Source organism: Pantherophis guttatus, chromosome 17 (assembly GCF_059756535.1).
Source record: "Pantherophis guttatus breed Tessera chromosome 17, ASM5975653v1, whole genome shotgun sequence".
Taxonomy (NCBI): Eukaryota; Metazoa; Chordata; class Lepidosauria; order Squamata; family Colubridae; genus Pantherophis; species Pantherophis guttatus.
In genome coordinates, this window is record NC_142079.1 from 1,285,731 (window position 1) to 1,302,121 (window position 16,391).

The following is a 16,391-nucleotide window of genomic DNA, read 5'->3' on the forward strand; positions in this document are numbered from 1 at the left end:
GTTTCGTGCTGTAGCTTTCTGGATTTAGAAAGTCTCGATTCATGTTGAGCTTCGCGTAGGATAATGCAAAGACAAATATTCCTGCTTTAGTGCTAAATACTGCAAAGAGGGTCAATTCCAATTGCATTTTCAAAAACTAAATCCCTTTTACCTTTTGCTAAGTGACCCATCCCTTCTTCTCTAAAGGAAATGATGTTTCTGCACAGAAGTGCTGGGGGGGTTCCATTCCCTCAAAGGAGACAGAACTCTGTGCATTCTCAAGCATGTTCTTTCCTTTTTACTCAGCCTGTAAACAAAATTGTCATGGATATTTTTTTGGGGGTGGAGGGGGAGGTCACATTTGGGAAAATGGGTTGCAATCCCAGAAGAAAGGAAGGAGGAAAGAGGTTGTCCTTGTCAAATGGAAAAACCATTTTTTTTCCTGGAATCTAATATTGATAAATCTTGTCCATCCATCGATTTATTTAAAACAGTTCCCCTTTTTCCTTGCGACATCCTCCTGCTCCCATTTTGTACAGGGTGGAAACTACAAATTCTGCAACAAGGTTTGCAGTTGCGGCTACAACTTTTTGCAAGGGTTTTAATCTTATTTTAGGACCCCAAGACTTCCTGAACCTCCCCTTTTTTTTCTCTCTCCCAAAAGGAAAGCTCTCTCCAGGGCTTTTTTCCCACTGTGGGGGAGCTTTGGCAGGTATGGCTGCGAGTTCTAATCCTGAGGACTTTTGCACCAACTCACAATTGATTTAATTCAGTCTCTCAGTTCAGCACCTGGACAGCTTCTCTCTCCATTTTTTTTTTAAAGGCTTTTAGAGTTGGTGCACTCTGCCCTTCACCCTCAACCCCTTCAAGGTGATGGGAGGCTAAAAGTACAATATGGAGAACTCTGCACATGCTCAAGGGAACTCTTTCCTTTGACACCCCCTCCCCCAGTTGATCAATTATTAAAGCAGGACAGTCTTCCCCCCCCCCACCACCACCTCAGAGCAGTGTTTCTCAACCTTGGAAGCTTGAAGATGGGTGGACTTCAATTCCCAGAATCCCCCAGCCAGCGTTGCTGGCTGGGGGATTCTGGGAGTTGAAGTCCACCCATCTTCAAGCTTCCAAGGTTGAGAAACACTGCCTTAGACTAGGGTCCTGCCTGAGGCAGAACGCCATTCCTTCTCTCTCCCATCCCTCTTTCCCCTTCTCTCTGCCTCAGATTTCCGTCATTTCCCCCCTTTTCTTTAGCTTCTCCCCTCAGAAGCGCCCTGACAGAAACAAGAGAGAGAAAAAGATGGGGGGTGGGGTGGGGGACTCTTTTCCGCTCTCCTCCTCCCGCTCCCTTTCTATCATCTCCCTCTCTCTCTTCCCCAGGCGGAAGGATCGCGGGCGCGCGACTGAGTGAGGAGAAAAGAGAGAGAGAGCGCGCGAGCGCGCGCGCGAAAGAGAGAGAGCGAGAGCGAGAGCGCGCGCGCGGCCCGGGGTGGGAGGGGGAGCGAGGGAGGGGCAGAAAACGGGCGAGCTCTTCGCGGGCCTCCTTTCCCTCAAAGCTTCCCGCTCTTGACCCAGAAAGAAGTCCCGGCGGCCGCTTCCCCCGGTATCCCTGCGCCCGAAGGAGGTGACTGAGGAGAGGGGAGGGACGGGGCGGCCATTTTGTTCGCCGCCGTCGCCGGGGATGCTGCTGGGCTGCTGAGGCGGGCGCGATCGGCGCGGAGGAGAGAGCGAGAGAGAGAGAGGAGAGGGATCCGAGGGCCTCGCGGGCGAGAGGGTCGCGGTGGTGGGCGGAGGCGAGGGAGGCAAGCACCGGCGAGGGAGCCGGGGGCGGCCGCGGCGGCGAAGGAGGAGGAGGAGGAAGTCGACCCGGCGGGCTCCGGCTTGGCTCCTTCCCCAGCCGCGGAGAGGCGATGGCGGATATTGACAAGCTCAACATCGACAGCATCATCCAACGGCTGCTGGAGGGTGAGGAGGGGCGGCTCTGGCTGGGGAAGGGGCGAGGGGGGGGCGCCCGGGGGCGGCGGGTTGGCGGGGGGGGGAAGAGAGGGAGGGATCTGCGCCCCCTCCCCTTTGGAGATCGGGGGAGGAGGGGGTGGCGCCCCCCAAAAAACACTCCGATTGGAGCCCCTCCCCCTTCAGGAGGGGTAAGACCCCCCCCTCTCCAAACGACGCTCGTCTTTCTGCGGAACAATTCGGCGGAGGTGGGGGGGCGGCGTTTGAAGATGTACCCCCTCCCCCAAATATACACCCCCCCATCGGCATCCTCCTCTTTGCAGGCCGCCCCCCACTACGTTCTTCTCTCTGCCCTCCCCCCCTTATCCGAAAATCGGGGTTCCCCTCCCACGATTTGGGTGGGTGGGGGGAATCAGAAGCGCTTTGGACAAAGGAAGGCTGGGAAATGGGGAGGGGGCGGGCAGAGAGCGCGAAGATGACCCCCCCCACACACACTTTAAAGAGGGGCTTTTTGGGGAGCGGGGTTGAAAGCTGTTGGGGTGAAGAGAAGGGATGTTCAATGGAGGGAAGGAGAGAGCTGTGGGTGGGTTGAATGTAGCCTTCTTTACCTGGGGGGGGGTCTGTCTGTCTCTCTTTAATGTGTTTTATTCTCACCCCCCCATTTTCTATTATTAGGGGATGGATTTTAAGGATGTCCGGTGAGAGGATGGGAGAGGCTTTGCTGAATGATGTGAGGGGCAGGCAGTTAAAAGAGGTCTGAATCATTGGCCCAAATACGGTGGAAGGGGGAGAAAATTAGGGTTGTGTTTGTGTGCGTGTGTGCCTCGCACGCACACAAACACACTGAGACATAAATAAACACGAGTACTGTATGTAATTAATGAAAAATGCAAAGTCAGGATGATGCAGGTCTGCTGTGCGTTACCCATTAGAAGAAAAGGGGTCAGGGTGTAAATATATTTTTTTACCTTTGCCTCTGATTTTGCTTAGAAAATAAGATGTGTTTTGGAACGTCTTTATAGGTCGTTCTTTGCAGGGAAATGGGGTTTATGTATGCCCGCCTCTGGAGTTTCTCAATCGCCCAGGTCATGGTTGTCCCAAAGGTACCTTTTCAAAAAGGCAGTTGGACTTCCTTAGGGGGTTTTTCCCTTTAAAAATGTTTCGCTTCTCCTCCAAGAAGCTGCTTCAGATCAGAATTGAGAAAGCACCCTTGGGACACCCTCGGAATCAAAGAATCTGCTAGCTAGGTTGCAGTTTGGCATCTGTTGGGTTGCTGGGTTCTGCAACAAAGTGGGAAGTTGCTAAAGATAATTTTATTCTGGTTCTGGCTGGATCTATTTGATTCGAAGCCAGTGTGATGATGGCACAGTACTAACGTGTGAAAACGTAGGCTCAGGAGATAACTTTGAGCATTCTCTCTCGGCTCAAGAACCTTACTTACTATGTTGTTATTATAAGAGAAGAAATTATAGGAGGGAGTGGTTTATATATTGGTTTGGACTTTCTAGGGTGAGATACCATGAAGTAAACATAAATAAGAAGGGTGAGGTGAAAGTAGGCCCCTCTGCAGTGAAGGAAAAGCAGAAGAGTAGGAATGGAGGATTTCTGAGGGGGTGTGGAATAAACACCCCTCTTTCCCCAGGATCCAAAAGGTGAAATTGTATGTGGTTTTGATCTCCTTATCCTGTAATCCTTCTGCCTGGGCTTCATTGCGCTCCTTTGGTGAAGTTGTGAGAGGAAGGGAAGAAACCCTCCTGGAGGAATTGCATCCAAGATTCAGAGCCCCAGCGTCAGTCTCAATCTTTCAAATTGCCCAAAGTTTTTGAACATGATGCATTTTATACTTGGATGGTGGAACTCTTACGTGCCCCTCTAGTCTGCTCTTTCTTAGAATAGGAGCATAAGCAGTTTGTAGTGTCTGGTAGGCCTCTCTTTGTTTTGCCCTCTTTAACATAGGTGGAGTTTTGCTCGGAGGGAAGAGAGAGATTGTTGGTTAGCCCAGTCTTCCTGACACTGTGTGATTGCTGGTCCAGGGAATTATGAGGGCGTAAAAATGTTGCTCGCCTGCCTGTGCCCGTCTATTATGGCCATTAACTTTAAAAATAGGCCTGCTTCTTTGAGCTAGAGTGAACATTTTGCTTGCAAACAAATTACAGACTTAATCCAAGCATTATGACATCAGTGTGACATTTTGATTACTCTAAACTCCGGTGCTGGGTTCCAGGTGGCTCCTCTCATCTGAAGAATTTGGCGGAGTGATCCCGAGTGCTTTTCCGGGGCACTTCCAAGATACAACATTCTGTATGTTTGGGGTATTTGTCTCCAGTTTTTGTTGCAGGAGGCTGGCCTTAGATTAAACTTGAGTTGGGTGAACAGACCTGATGACCAACATTCTTTCCAACAGCAGGCAAAAATTATAAGGCAGCTACTGGGTTGATCCAGCCTTATCCGAGTCCATTCTGGATTAATAACTCAATTTGGGAATTTAATTTCCATCCAATGAAAACGACTGTCTAAAATAATATGTACTGGGCCACCTATGTATCCTTTCTATGATGTTCCTTTCACTAATCCCTCTCCTTTAGGTTTGCTGAAAGACCATTGAAAGAGAGTTAGCAATGCAAAAAATGACTGGATTTGTAAATTCAAGATGTTTGATATTAGCCTAGATAGAACTTTTTTTAAAAAAATCAAACCTTCCAGTGTTATTAGAGCTGTTCTTGCATGCTTAGTAAAAATGGTTGCTTAATCATCTCTCCATTTGTTTAACAAATTTAAATTTCAGATGACAACAGCATGAGTTCACTATAGATTAATTTTTGGTGCCCTTTAATGCAACGTGAGTTTTAAATAGGCTGTGTACACATAACTTGGAGGGATAAACGGCATATTTACACCTCTATTATCTTCTATTAATAGAAATCTTATTGCTACTTAATGCTGCATCTCTACTAATATAATTTAAATTATGCAGCAATGAGGGAATTTTTTTAAAAAAATTATTTTCTCTTGGAATTGATTAGCTATAAAAGTATCTCTTTTTTTTTTTCCTTCTGCATTGGTCATTTCAGCCCCAAATATGAAAGACTTCGGGCTCTAAAATGCATTTATCGGCATTTTATTCTAAACTGCATCTCTCAGCATCTTAGAGAAGGATGCTTCCTAATTGTGTGTTCTTCGAAGAGTTGCAATAAGATCTTGGGGCTTAGTTGTTGCTACAAAAAGAGCTGCAAAGCTTTAGCTGTCCTGCTTCCTTTCAGATCCAAGAAGAGGAGAATGAAAGTGCTGGCTTTTGTTCTGCAAAGTGCAGTTTCATATCATTTCTGAACTTTGGAAGGGTGGTATCGCTATGAAATATAATTAGAACTAAAAGCTCTCTGGTCTGTCTGCATGCTTGAGTTCTCCATATTTGGTTAATGCAGGGAAGTCAAACTTTCAGCCCCACGGATATGATAAAAAGGGGGTAGTTTTGCACTCAGAGCAGCCAGTTTGATTTTCATTTCATAGCTGGAAAAGCTACAAGTTCTCAGACAAACATTAGTGAGCCTGTTCCAATCTAGACCTTCTGGCTTTAGGCAGAGCCTACAGATTATTATAGATCTGTCCGATTAGATGGATACCTGGAGAGAAACAGTTCAGCCACCTATTTTGTATGACCAGAAAATCTAGTTATTTACTTGCTTATCAAGGCTAGTAGATGTTGAATAGCCTTTTATCTCAAAACAACATATTTTAATCCTGTCTGGGCCTTTAACAACCCAGATGCAAGTGGGAAATTATGGGCTTCTTGTTAGAAGAACAGGCTTTCACGCTTTCTCACTATTATCTTTCTAAAACTTTTATTTAACCACAGATGACTAATAAAAGTGCACATTGCAAACTATTTTATCTGGTGGTCTTTGCAAAGATGGACTTTTTTTTCTGCAGTTAACTCTGGCTAAATGTTATTGCGTGCAAGCCCCACGAGCCTGAACTCCTGCTTGACCAGGAGGTTGGACTAGAAGACCTCCAAGGTCCCTTCCAACTCTTGTCATTGTGTTATTTTCATGCCTCCTCTGCGGTTGAAAGGCTTTATCCTTTGGTTTTTTTCATATTAGGATTTTTCGGGCCATAATTATAACTATGGCCTGAAAAATCCTAATAGGAAAAAAAAGCATAAAGTTGATGCCCACACAGCACTTAGTGACCGATGGAAGCAAATTTAAGTGTACAGAACTAATTCATTTTGATCGTGCAATTTGTAATTAGTGCTGTTCACTAGTAGTCAAAGGACCAGCTGCATGCATGTTGTTGATAAATATTCTCCTCTGGAACAAATCACTAATAAGCCATATAGGCTGCATCCGAGGATTTGTCTTGCGCCAGAGGCTTCAAGGAACAAAGCAGGTTTGGCTGCCCTCTTGTCTCTAGCCTTCTCTCTCTTCGCAGGGTAAACAAGTGAAGTTGTCACCAATGAACAGCTGTGAAAAGATCAATGCAGGTAGTCCTTGGCTTACGACCACAACTGAGCCCCAAAATTTCCATTCCTAAGTAAAAGATTTGTTAAGTGAGTTTGCGGCCTTTCTTGCCGTAGTTGTCAGTTGCAGTGAATCACGGCAGTTATGAAGTTACTAACCCCGTTGTTAAGTGAATCCGGCTTCCCCATTGAGTTTTGCTTGTCAGAGGGTCACAAAAGGCGATCACATGACCCTGGGACATGGTGACTGTCATAAATATGAGCCAGTTGCCACACGTTTCCATCTTGATCATGCGACCAAAGGTCTTAAGTGTGAGAAAAGGTCCTAAGTCACTTTTTTCAGTGCCGTTGTAACTTTGAACGGTCACTAAATGAACTCTTGTAAATCGAGGACTACCTGTGTAGGTTTTACTTCTTTTTTTTTAAAGAAAGACGACAACAATCAAATTTAAGCGTGTAGATGTTCTTCTCTTGGCATGCAGAAATGAAACACTTGATTTGCTTTGAAGCCAGCGTGAGGGCACAGGACTGACTTGTGAAAAACGTTGTAAGATTTATGTCTGCCGACTGATACCAAGAGCCGGCTCTGCAGCTGCAGCCTTCACGGCCCAGTTTCACTCAGCCAGCCAGCCAGCCAGCTGGCTGCATCCCTGCCCAACAGGCCATTCCATGGCCTCCACCCCTCCTCTTGCTCTTCTTCTTTTCCAGTTCCACATTCTGTGGCACTGCTTAAGTTCAGTCCTGGGTGGGCTGCTCTGGAAATTATTTCAAAAATATTTTTTGTACTTCTGCAAATTTAATAGTTTCCTAAACAAACTACCCATTCATGTCTCCCTGGCTCTGTACGGTATCATTTGTGTACTTACTCACCACACCACATTATGCTGGGGAGAATTATAACTTAGACAGAGATTTTCCCTCCCGTCTGGTAAATATGAGGTCATCTGTTGTTTTCCATAGGCCATTGTTTTTCTCTGCTGAGTGGTGTCCATCATATTTGTCCCTCTCTTCATCAAGGAAGCTGTGCCCTCCACTAAATTCAGAATATTTTGGTTACAAGTGGGAAGGGGGGAGGGGGGCTATGCGGATTTCTATAGGATTTGCATGGCAAAACAGATGTGCGATATTTTTACTCACATGAACTGGCACTAATTCAGGGCACATGCTGTTAAAATATTTGGAACAGACAAATTTTAAGAGATTATTATAGGTTTGAGAGCCACAATGAGTGAGACTCACTTTCCAGTTTATGGGCTTGTCTGTCTATATCTTATCTATTTATCTCACCTTTCAGCTCTCTTTAAGTATCAAATGTTAGCTTGTGCTGTACTAGTTTAAAAGGGGGAAAAATGGACAGAGAGAAGTAGGTAAGTTAATTCAGGGTACCACTTCTTGTACAGTGTTATATAAAGGTTACATAACAGCCACTAAAGGAAGCAACACTGAGAAAGGAGGAATAAAGTGATGCAGGATTCCAGCTGAACCAGTCTCGCTTTTCTCTCTCTGTCCCTTTGATGTAGCCAGGTCGCCCAGCCCAAGAACTGCTTATTTTTAGAGTTAGATGCTGAAGAAATTTTGCGAAGGACCATCTCCGTGACAATCCTGGACAATCCTAGCTCCGGGAGGCCTGTTTTGTATCTCCAATATTAAAGCACTTCATTTCTGAGAATTGTGAAGGGGGTTCATAAAGAGTGAATGTTTCTGCTCTCAGCTTATTAGCAGTTAAGATGATTTGACCTATTACATTAGAGGAATTGGACAAATTCAGATGCTTTGGGTTTTTTCACTGAAAACCAGTTCCTCCGGTAGAATCAAAGCAACAGATGAATGGTCTAAGGACTGGCATTTGCAGGGATCTTGGAATGATAACAGTTGATAGAATTTGCAATAGTACATAAATTATGCTGTAGACAGTTGTGAGGACAATTGTCATTTGGTCACGTTATAAATTGAACTGTAGATCCCCAATTCAACATATACTCCTTTCAGTCATTGATTGCTAACTTCCCCCTAAAGTTTAGTCTTTGGACATCAAGTTAATTTTAAGATTACTTCTTCAACATTTCCTGGCTGGAAAGCTTATTCTGCATTAACACACTTTACTTAATTCTAACATTTAAGATTAAGAAATACTAATTGTCCTGTTGATTTTTTTTTAATGCAATTATCTTGGATTGGTTTCTATGGCTGTTTTGCTGTTAGATACCTGGCAGTTTTGTGTAATACATTTCAGGTTACCTGGTTATATCTTGGGAGCTGAATTTGAAAAAAAATTATCCACGAATCCCTTCTGCCACAGAGCAGCCATGCTGCAATGCAGAACGAAATGTTTCAGTGAGTTTATGCTCGATTATGTGTGATAGGAATTTTCATTGCTGCTCCAGTATCTTAACTGCTAACATGACTGACAGAATAAGCTAATTATAGGGCAAGTATTGGTCAGGTCACAACCTTTATTTCCTGGGAAATCTGCAGGGAATTTCAACCTGATCCTGATACGGACTCAAAGCAAAGCTTGTTAAACATAATCTTTGAGCTCTTCAGAACTGTCAGCACAAGTACTTTAAACTGTTTTTTTTTTTTTTTTTTTTTATGATATAAAACACAGATGAGAGAGAGAATATAAAATCTTCTAATCAAACTCTTGGAGAAGATAATCACAGAAGCTCGTTTGTTCCCTCTCTGCAAGCATGAAATAGGCATAAATTAGGCAAATGAGACAATTGGTCAGCAGGATTTCTTGATCCTTTGTTCTGCTGATTATGCAAATCTAAAGCTGCTACAATTCCCTTCAATGTTTTTGAGAATATTTTACATGCATTTAGATAATGCAGTTGACATCTTGAAACAGAGCGCGCTATTACTACTCTTACACATTGTGAATCACTTCAGCTTTGAATATAGCTATGCCTAGATAAAGCACTTTTAAACTGTACCCACCTATTGCAGTGACCCTTACTAATTTTAATAATGCATTAGCAGTTGTGTGTTATAGCCACAATTGTTCTGCGTGGCTATTTTGAATTTAATAAAGTATGCATTCTTTTCAGAAGGTGCAACTGGAATAAACTGTAAGGTACACCGGATAATGTATGTGGTGCTGATTGCAAAAAGTACACACCAACACCACAAAATAGGTTGGCCTGAGCTGGTAGTCAAAAAATAACCCTGCCTATCCCAAATGTTCTGTCAGTGTGAAATGAATTGATGCATTTAATTGAAGAAAGATTTGGGTGGGTGTGTCAAAATCCTCCCTCCTAATAAAAATAATTGATAGGACTTCTATGTATGTAAGATGTGCTACAAATAATCACATATTTTTTCTACGCAGTGAGAGGATCCAAACCTGGTAAAAATGTCCAGCTTCAAGAGAATGAAATAAGAGGATTGTGCTTGAAATCTCGGGAGATCTTCCTCAGTCAACCAATTCTGTTAGAACTTGAAGCACCACTTAAAATATGTGGTAAGCACCTTGTGTTTTTTTTTTTTGGTTTTTTTTTTTAAAACAGTCTAATAATGATTCACAGAATTTATTAGGTAATAACTTCAGGTGATGTATCTGAGGATGCTGGATCTGTTAGAAAATTGCAGTGGTAACCTCTTTCAGCCACATTGTTTGAGGATGAAACTCTGTCTTTGAATAGACTGCTGAAAGGAACTATTGGATGTAACTAAAAGGAAACAAGTTTCAGGAAGATCCTGTACTTATTCAGTTTTTCATACCCTGTTGAGGTCTCATAGCTGTTCTGTATATTTAAATAGTATATAATCCCTCTAACTTTCATCCTTGCCATGTCCATCTGAAAGGGGAAGTAGTTATTTCCTTTTTCAGAAATATTGGAATATACTTCTTAGATATAAAACTACAGGTGAAATTCACACTTTGATCTAATTTACCTTTACAACCACAGTCATAAATGATGTTCTAAGGTTTGGCAACACAGGGAAATTAGTTGAAAACCTGACTGAGGTCTCTGGTTACTTTCCTTAATGCTCTTACGTAACACTCCCTTTAATCTGCATATTTAAAATATGTTGCTGTGTTGGACTCTGCTTTAGTGAGCTAAACTGCACTGAAAACGGCTTTCCTCTGCTTGTTTAAGGTGATATTCACGGACAGTACTATGACTTACTGCGGCTATTTGAATACGGTGGTTTTCCACCAGAGAGCAACTATCTCTTTCTTGGGGACTACGTTGACCGAGGGAAGCAGTCCTTAGAGACAATTTGCCTCTTACTGGCCTACAAGATAAAATATCCAGAGAACTTTTTCCTCCTTAGAGGCAACCATGAATGTGCTAGCATTAATAGAATTTATGGCTTCTATGATGAATGTAAGTATGTGTGGGGATGTGATTTAAGGACGAGTGTGCCCTCATTTTTAACTATGAAATGATCTCTATCCTTAGAGGGAATTGTGCGTTAATAGGGTTGCAGAGTTGAGAGGCTACTGGAATCAGGTGAGATGTGACGTCTTTGATCTTTTTGTATCACCTTGAAGGCCTCCTGTCACAAAGGCAGAAAATAAATCAACTCATGTTCCTTTCCTGTATGAACTCCAGCTTACTCTGAATTTTTTATCATCTTCCGTTTTGGTTACAGTTGTAGAGGGAGTCCTTGACTTAAGACCACAGATTGGGATCAGAATTTCCTGTGCCCGATTTTACAACCTTTTTTGCCACAGTTCTTAAGCAAATCACTGCAGTACCCAAGTGAATCACTCCGTCGTTAAACGAATCCACCTTCCCCGTTGACTCTCCCTGTTGGAAGCTGTCTGGGAAGGTCGCAAATGGTGGTCATGTGACCCAGTGGGACATTGCAACTGTTGTAAATATACACTGGTTGCCAAGCATTCTATGGCAGTGGGGATGCTACAGCCGTCATAAGTGCAAGGTATGGTCATAAGTCAGTTTTTTCAACGCCATTGTAACTTTGAATGGCCACTGAACAAATGGTTGCAAGTCAAGGACTCTATAGAGATCAAGCCAGTCTTAACTGAAGGCAAGCCAGATCAGGCCTAGGAGGAATAGCGAGAGATAGAAAGGAGGTTTTTTTTTTTTCCTGTTCCCCCTAAACTACTCTTCTCTGTCACACTTGACTTTGAAATGACTTGATTGGCTGGTCCACTTCCCCAGGTAAAAGAAGATACAACATCAAGCTGTGGAAAACCTTTACAGATTGCTTCAACTGCTTACCAATTGCAGCCATTGTGGATGAGAAAATATTTTGCTGCCACGGAGGTCAGTAATTTTGGATGCTGTCTTAGGCCGCATAATTGATCAGAGTTGAATTTAAAGGCATTTTCAGAGACATTTGAACTCGACATTTCATTCCTTAAACATAGCTAACTTATATGACAAGGTTTGGGGGCCACCAATTTATATCAGGAAGCTGTCTTAGAATTATTTAACAGACCCTTAATTTTGTAGGAAGTCTGCGGAACATTTTTTAAATCAAAACTATATATATTCTTTATATGAGATAATTGCAGGTTACACAGACAGTTCCTGCTGCCTATATAGTATATAAATACTTGTGCTCAAATATTCTTGCCTCTTGTGAGCCCTTTAAGTGTTTGGTCTTGCCATTCCTGCCTTATAATCTAAACATCTGCAGGATGTTTTGAGGCAGAAACCTCAAGCTTGCAGTGTTGGAGGATGTGAGTGGGAGGCTACAGCCGAGCAGATGTGAGAGAGAGAAAAACACTTTGGCTCAGCTAGGGCAGGGCACTCTTTGAGACAATTGCTCTGGACCAAAATGAGGCCTATTTTGTGAGCAGTTTATTTGGTGATTCTCTTGGGGACAGCTTGCTCTAGAAGGGGCTGGGACTGTGTACCCTGTTTCCCCTGATAATAAGCCCAATTGGGCTTTAGAGTGCATGGCAATAAGGCCAAGCACTTATTTCAGGATTCAAAAAAATATAAGATGGTCTTATTTTCGGGGAAACACGGTAGATACATGTGAAGTTATGCTGGGGTCTTCCTAGCATTGGATCCAGGTTTAATTACTCATGACTTAAGTTTTCAAATTGCTCTGCTGAATCCATTTGAAGTCTGAGTAAATCTGGATACATTATCCAAGAAATGGGAGCCCTTTAAGGAATTATTTTTAATTTCTCATGTTCTGTCTTACCCTGGTCCTGTATTCGGTCCCTTGGTTGAGCATCACCTCTTAGATGAAGTTGGCCGGCTGCTCTTCCTCAGAATTGGAGGCGAAGCTGCCAGGGCAAGAGGATCTCATTCTCCATGTACTTCTGGCTATTTTGTGTTCTGTTTGTGTTGTGCACCTCCCGAGCAAGTCAAATTCAAACCAGCTGCCTCTTAATCCTCCCAGGTTTATCACCAGATCTCCAGTCAATGGAACAAATCCGACGAATTATGCGGCCCACAGACGTGCCAGACCAAGGCCTCCTTTGTGACCTGCTGTGGTCTGATCCCGACAAGGATGTGCTTGGATGGGGCGAAAACGACCGAGGGGTGTCCTTCACATTTGGAGCCGAAGTGGTGGCAAAGTTCCTTCATAAACACGATTTGGACCTTATATGCAGAGCTCATCAGGTAGGCGAAGAGTCGAAGTGTCTAGAAAAGGTTCCCCTCTGCCTCTGGCATCCGAATAGCTGCTTGGTTTTAGGAATTCTCTGCCTTCTCTCTCCTGGCTGGACTGAGAGAGAACTTCTCACGATTTGATAAAGCAATAGGCTCCCGAGCAGGACAGCACAACCACAGCAAATTGCGCCAATCGAGAAGCCGCTGGCTTTTTCTAACCCTGCCTAAAACATCCCACATTTATGTGGAACACAGTAGCTGGGGCCATTTTGGCACTTGTTGGTGGCTAGTATTATCCCTGTATTGTGACACACAGCAGCGGTGCCTGGCGCTGTGGCAATTTCAGTCGGAACCTGTGTGTTCCCAGCTCTTGGCTTTTCGCAGCAAAGGGAACCTTTTGCAGGCTTTTGAAAAAGGAGCTTACCGCATTGTCCATAAAACGGATTTCTGCTTTCCTGCCTTATTTGCCACTCCACCAGTACCAACAGAACCCTCTTTGCCTTTACAGGTAGTTGAAGATGGATACGAGTTCTTTGCAAAAAGGCAGCTGGTAACTCTGTTCTCTGCCCCCAATTACTGTGGGGAGTTTGACAATGCAGGTGCTATGATGAGTGTGGATGAGACTCTAATGTGCTCCTTTCAGGTAAAGTATCTTTGAAGCCCTGGGTGCTTTGCTTCCCCTCTTTCATTTTTTTAGCTTTTCTTCAGTGATGGTTTCCTTCCAGTCAGCCTTCTGAGCATTAGCCATTTGAAGATCCGTTCCGTCTCCTTTACTCTATGCTGAGCCACACTAGATCCAGGGCAGCTTTAATAGATTCCCTTGGAGCTGCCTTCTCCCGAGAATCCTTCCTCTCCCCGCTGCTTTCTAAAGTGACCTTTGGAGAGGAGGAAGTAGGGTCATCGCAAGCAGTGGGAGGAACACAACTGCATCCGAGTTCAGGTTCGTTGGGCTGATCTCGAAAGCCCAAACCGCTCCTGGCCTGGGATACCCTCCAGTACCCCCTCTTGGCTGTCTTCTCAGCTGAGCCATGGGTGGTGGCTCAGGAATTCTGGGAGTTGAAGTCCACAGGTCGTAAAGGAGCCATAGTTCCCCAATCCTGGCTTATGGAGTTGGAAGGAAATGCATTGCTCTTTTAAGAGAGAGAGAAAGAGAGAGAGAGAGAGAGGAAGAGATGATCCTAGTCCACTCTGGGTCTTGGATGGAGTCATTTAGCCGTATCTTTTCAGGTTTGAGCAGACCGGTGTAACTCTACCTGTGTGGTTTCCTTGTAGTAGCTGCCTGCAGAACCTGAGTCACTAAATCAGCCAATTGTCATTCCAGATCTTGAAGCCTGCGGAGAAAAAGAAGCCCAACGCAAGCCGACCCGTAACGCCACCCAGGGGTATGATCACAAAACAAGCAAAGAAATAAGCGCTCTTGGGCCTGCCTGGTTGGGACTTGTACTATAGTATATAATCTTTGTTTTTTTAAAAAAGAAAAAGAAAAAAACCCGTAACGTGTATCAGTCAGCTTGCTAAAACTAGACTTAATGTGTTGTGGTTTTTCTTTCCGATTCATTTTGGCGGATGGCATTTGCTGGATGTAGCAGCAAATGAGACTTTCTCCCTTCTGAAGAAGAGTTTTTTAAAAAAACAAAAAATCGGTCTTTGGAAAGAGAGGGAAAAAAACACAACACCTTTTTTTGTTTGTTTTTTTTGTTCTTGATGTTCCGCTGTACACTTCACAGCACCTCTCCACCTCTGCCATTCTGGGTAATTGTACAACCGACTCCTTGAACTGATAGAGACCAGGTGATGTGCAATGCCTGTTTTTATTTTAGGAGCCAACGAGGCACCAGCGTGCCGCGAGACTAGGAAACTTGTCTGACCGTCAAATCGCATACTGTTGATACGATTCACTTGTAAAACGCTTTTGTTTTTAAAGGGTTTGCATTTTCCTTGTCATGTACATGAGTCCCGTTGTCAGCTTTCCCAACCAACCCTCAAAACCTTTGCCAGCTTCACTAGTATGACGTCTGTTTTAATTGCAGCACCCTAACCCTCCCGTATACTTTGAAATCACTTAATTAAAGCCATGATTTTAAGATTTGTGTCTCTGTAAAATGAAGTTGTGCAGGGAAAGACCGGTCAGCAAGGCCCGTAGAGATGCACTGGTGTCTAAGCTGGATTTTTTCCTCTGCAGGAAGGACGACTTGAACTAGCAGAGTAAAGCTGTGAGCAGCTGAAGTACAGGATTAAAGACTTTTGATACTTCCCTTATATTCAGTGTCGAAGCGTGCTACTGTGCTCTTTTAGCCAGTTCAGGAAGTTGTAACATGTGAAGAGACTTGCCTGAGAATTAGAATTAACTTTAGGTTTTGTTTTATTTGCATCTTGAAGACTCGCTCTCTACAAAGCTTAGAAAACAACCAACTACAGCAGTGAACCAGTGTTCACCTGTTTCTATGACTCACAGTTTCTTGTGGTTTTTATTTGTTTTGTTTTTAAAGAAAAACCTGTAATCTTTTTAAACAGATGACAGTGTACAATACAAATGTGGTAAAATGCCTATTAAATGAGTAACTTGTTAAATTTTAATGGTGTTGGGTTTTTTTCAGCATTGCATTAATGAAAAGTCACTTGAAACTCCCTCTCCATATAATAGTAATAACAATAACAACATGTACCATGTTCAAGAATTTTATAAGATACATCAGCAAATTGCAGCTTCCTGCAATAACACCAGTGGAAGTGCAAAAAACTGCGCTACTTGGAATATCGTACTTCTTAAGAAGGTACTTGGTTGATCCCTAGGACGCTGGCAGCAGCCCCTATCAACTATTAGCCCCAGTCAGTGGTATTTGTGATGCATTTTTGAATGTTCAGTTGACTCAAGTTTCATGTTTAATGAATAAGATGATGATGATGATAAATAATCCTATCTAAAGAGGTGAGAACTTAGTAAAGGGAGCCCCTGGGATTTTGAAGGAAGGCAGGGCCAGGCCTGGCCTTCTCTGGTCGAGAGGTGTTCATCACAGTGGAGAAAGCTGCCCACTTTTGGAAGCAGCTTCACCTGCAGGCCCAGCCAAGGTGGAAGTGTTGGGCAGGCAGAAGACTTCTCTGGTGTCCCTCGGAGGAGGCTGCCTTATCATCCTCAAAATGTGATCTTTGCCCAGAAGTGGACAGCTACCCATAACTGGAGCAAGCCAGTAGAGACCATGGGGCACCCCCCTTCCCACCCCTTAATTTGGGCGATAAGGCAGAAGCAGCAAGGGCAGATCAAACCGGTGGCCTTACAAAAGGTGCCACCAGGAGGGGCTAAGGTGCCGTGCATTTACTAACATTTTACTCAAAGACTTCTTGGCTCCCGAATGAGGGAGGGAGGTGGGCGGGTGAGGTTGCTTCTGCAGCCACAGACAGACATCAGAGCTAGTGAGTGGTCCTTAACTAGAGCAGCGCACCTGGGTTGGAACTGGGGGGAGGGG

The 16,391-nt window shown here is 43.9% G+C and overlaps 1 protein-coding gene across 2 annotated transcripts; it reads left to right on the forward strand.

Annotated features, from left to right (window-relative positions):
• Positions 1-1,088: 1,088 nt before the first annotated feature.
• Positions 1,089-15,504, forward strand: PPP1CC (protein phosphatase 1 catalytic subunit gamma). Of its 2 annotated transcripts, XM_034428825.3 has the most exons (8): positions 1,089-1,938; positions 9,714-9,845; positions 10,486-10,716; positions 11,518-11,622; positions 12,716-12,939; positions 13,436-13,570; positions 14,249-14,309; positions 15,110-15,504. In XM_034428825.3, exons 1-8 carry the CDS (start codon positions 1,884-1,886, stop codon positions 15,121-15,123), a joined length of 957 nt encoding a protein of 318 aa, XP_034284716.1. In that variant the 5' UTR covers positions 1,089-1,883; the 3' UTR covers positions 15,124-15,504. The 2 variants fall into 2 exon arrangements, with proteins under 2 accessions (XP_034284716.1, XP_034284715.1); XM_034428824.3 differs by having other exon boundaries at positions 14,249-15,504.
• The last annotated feature ends 887 nt before the right edge of the window (positions 15,505-16,391 follow it).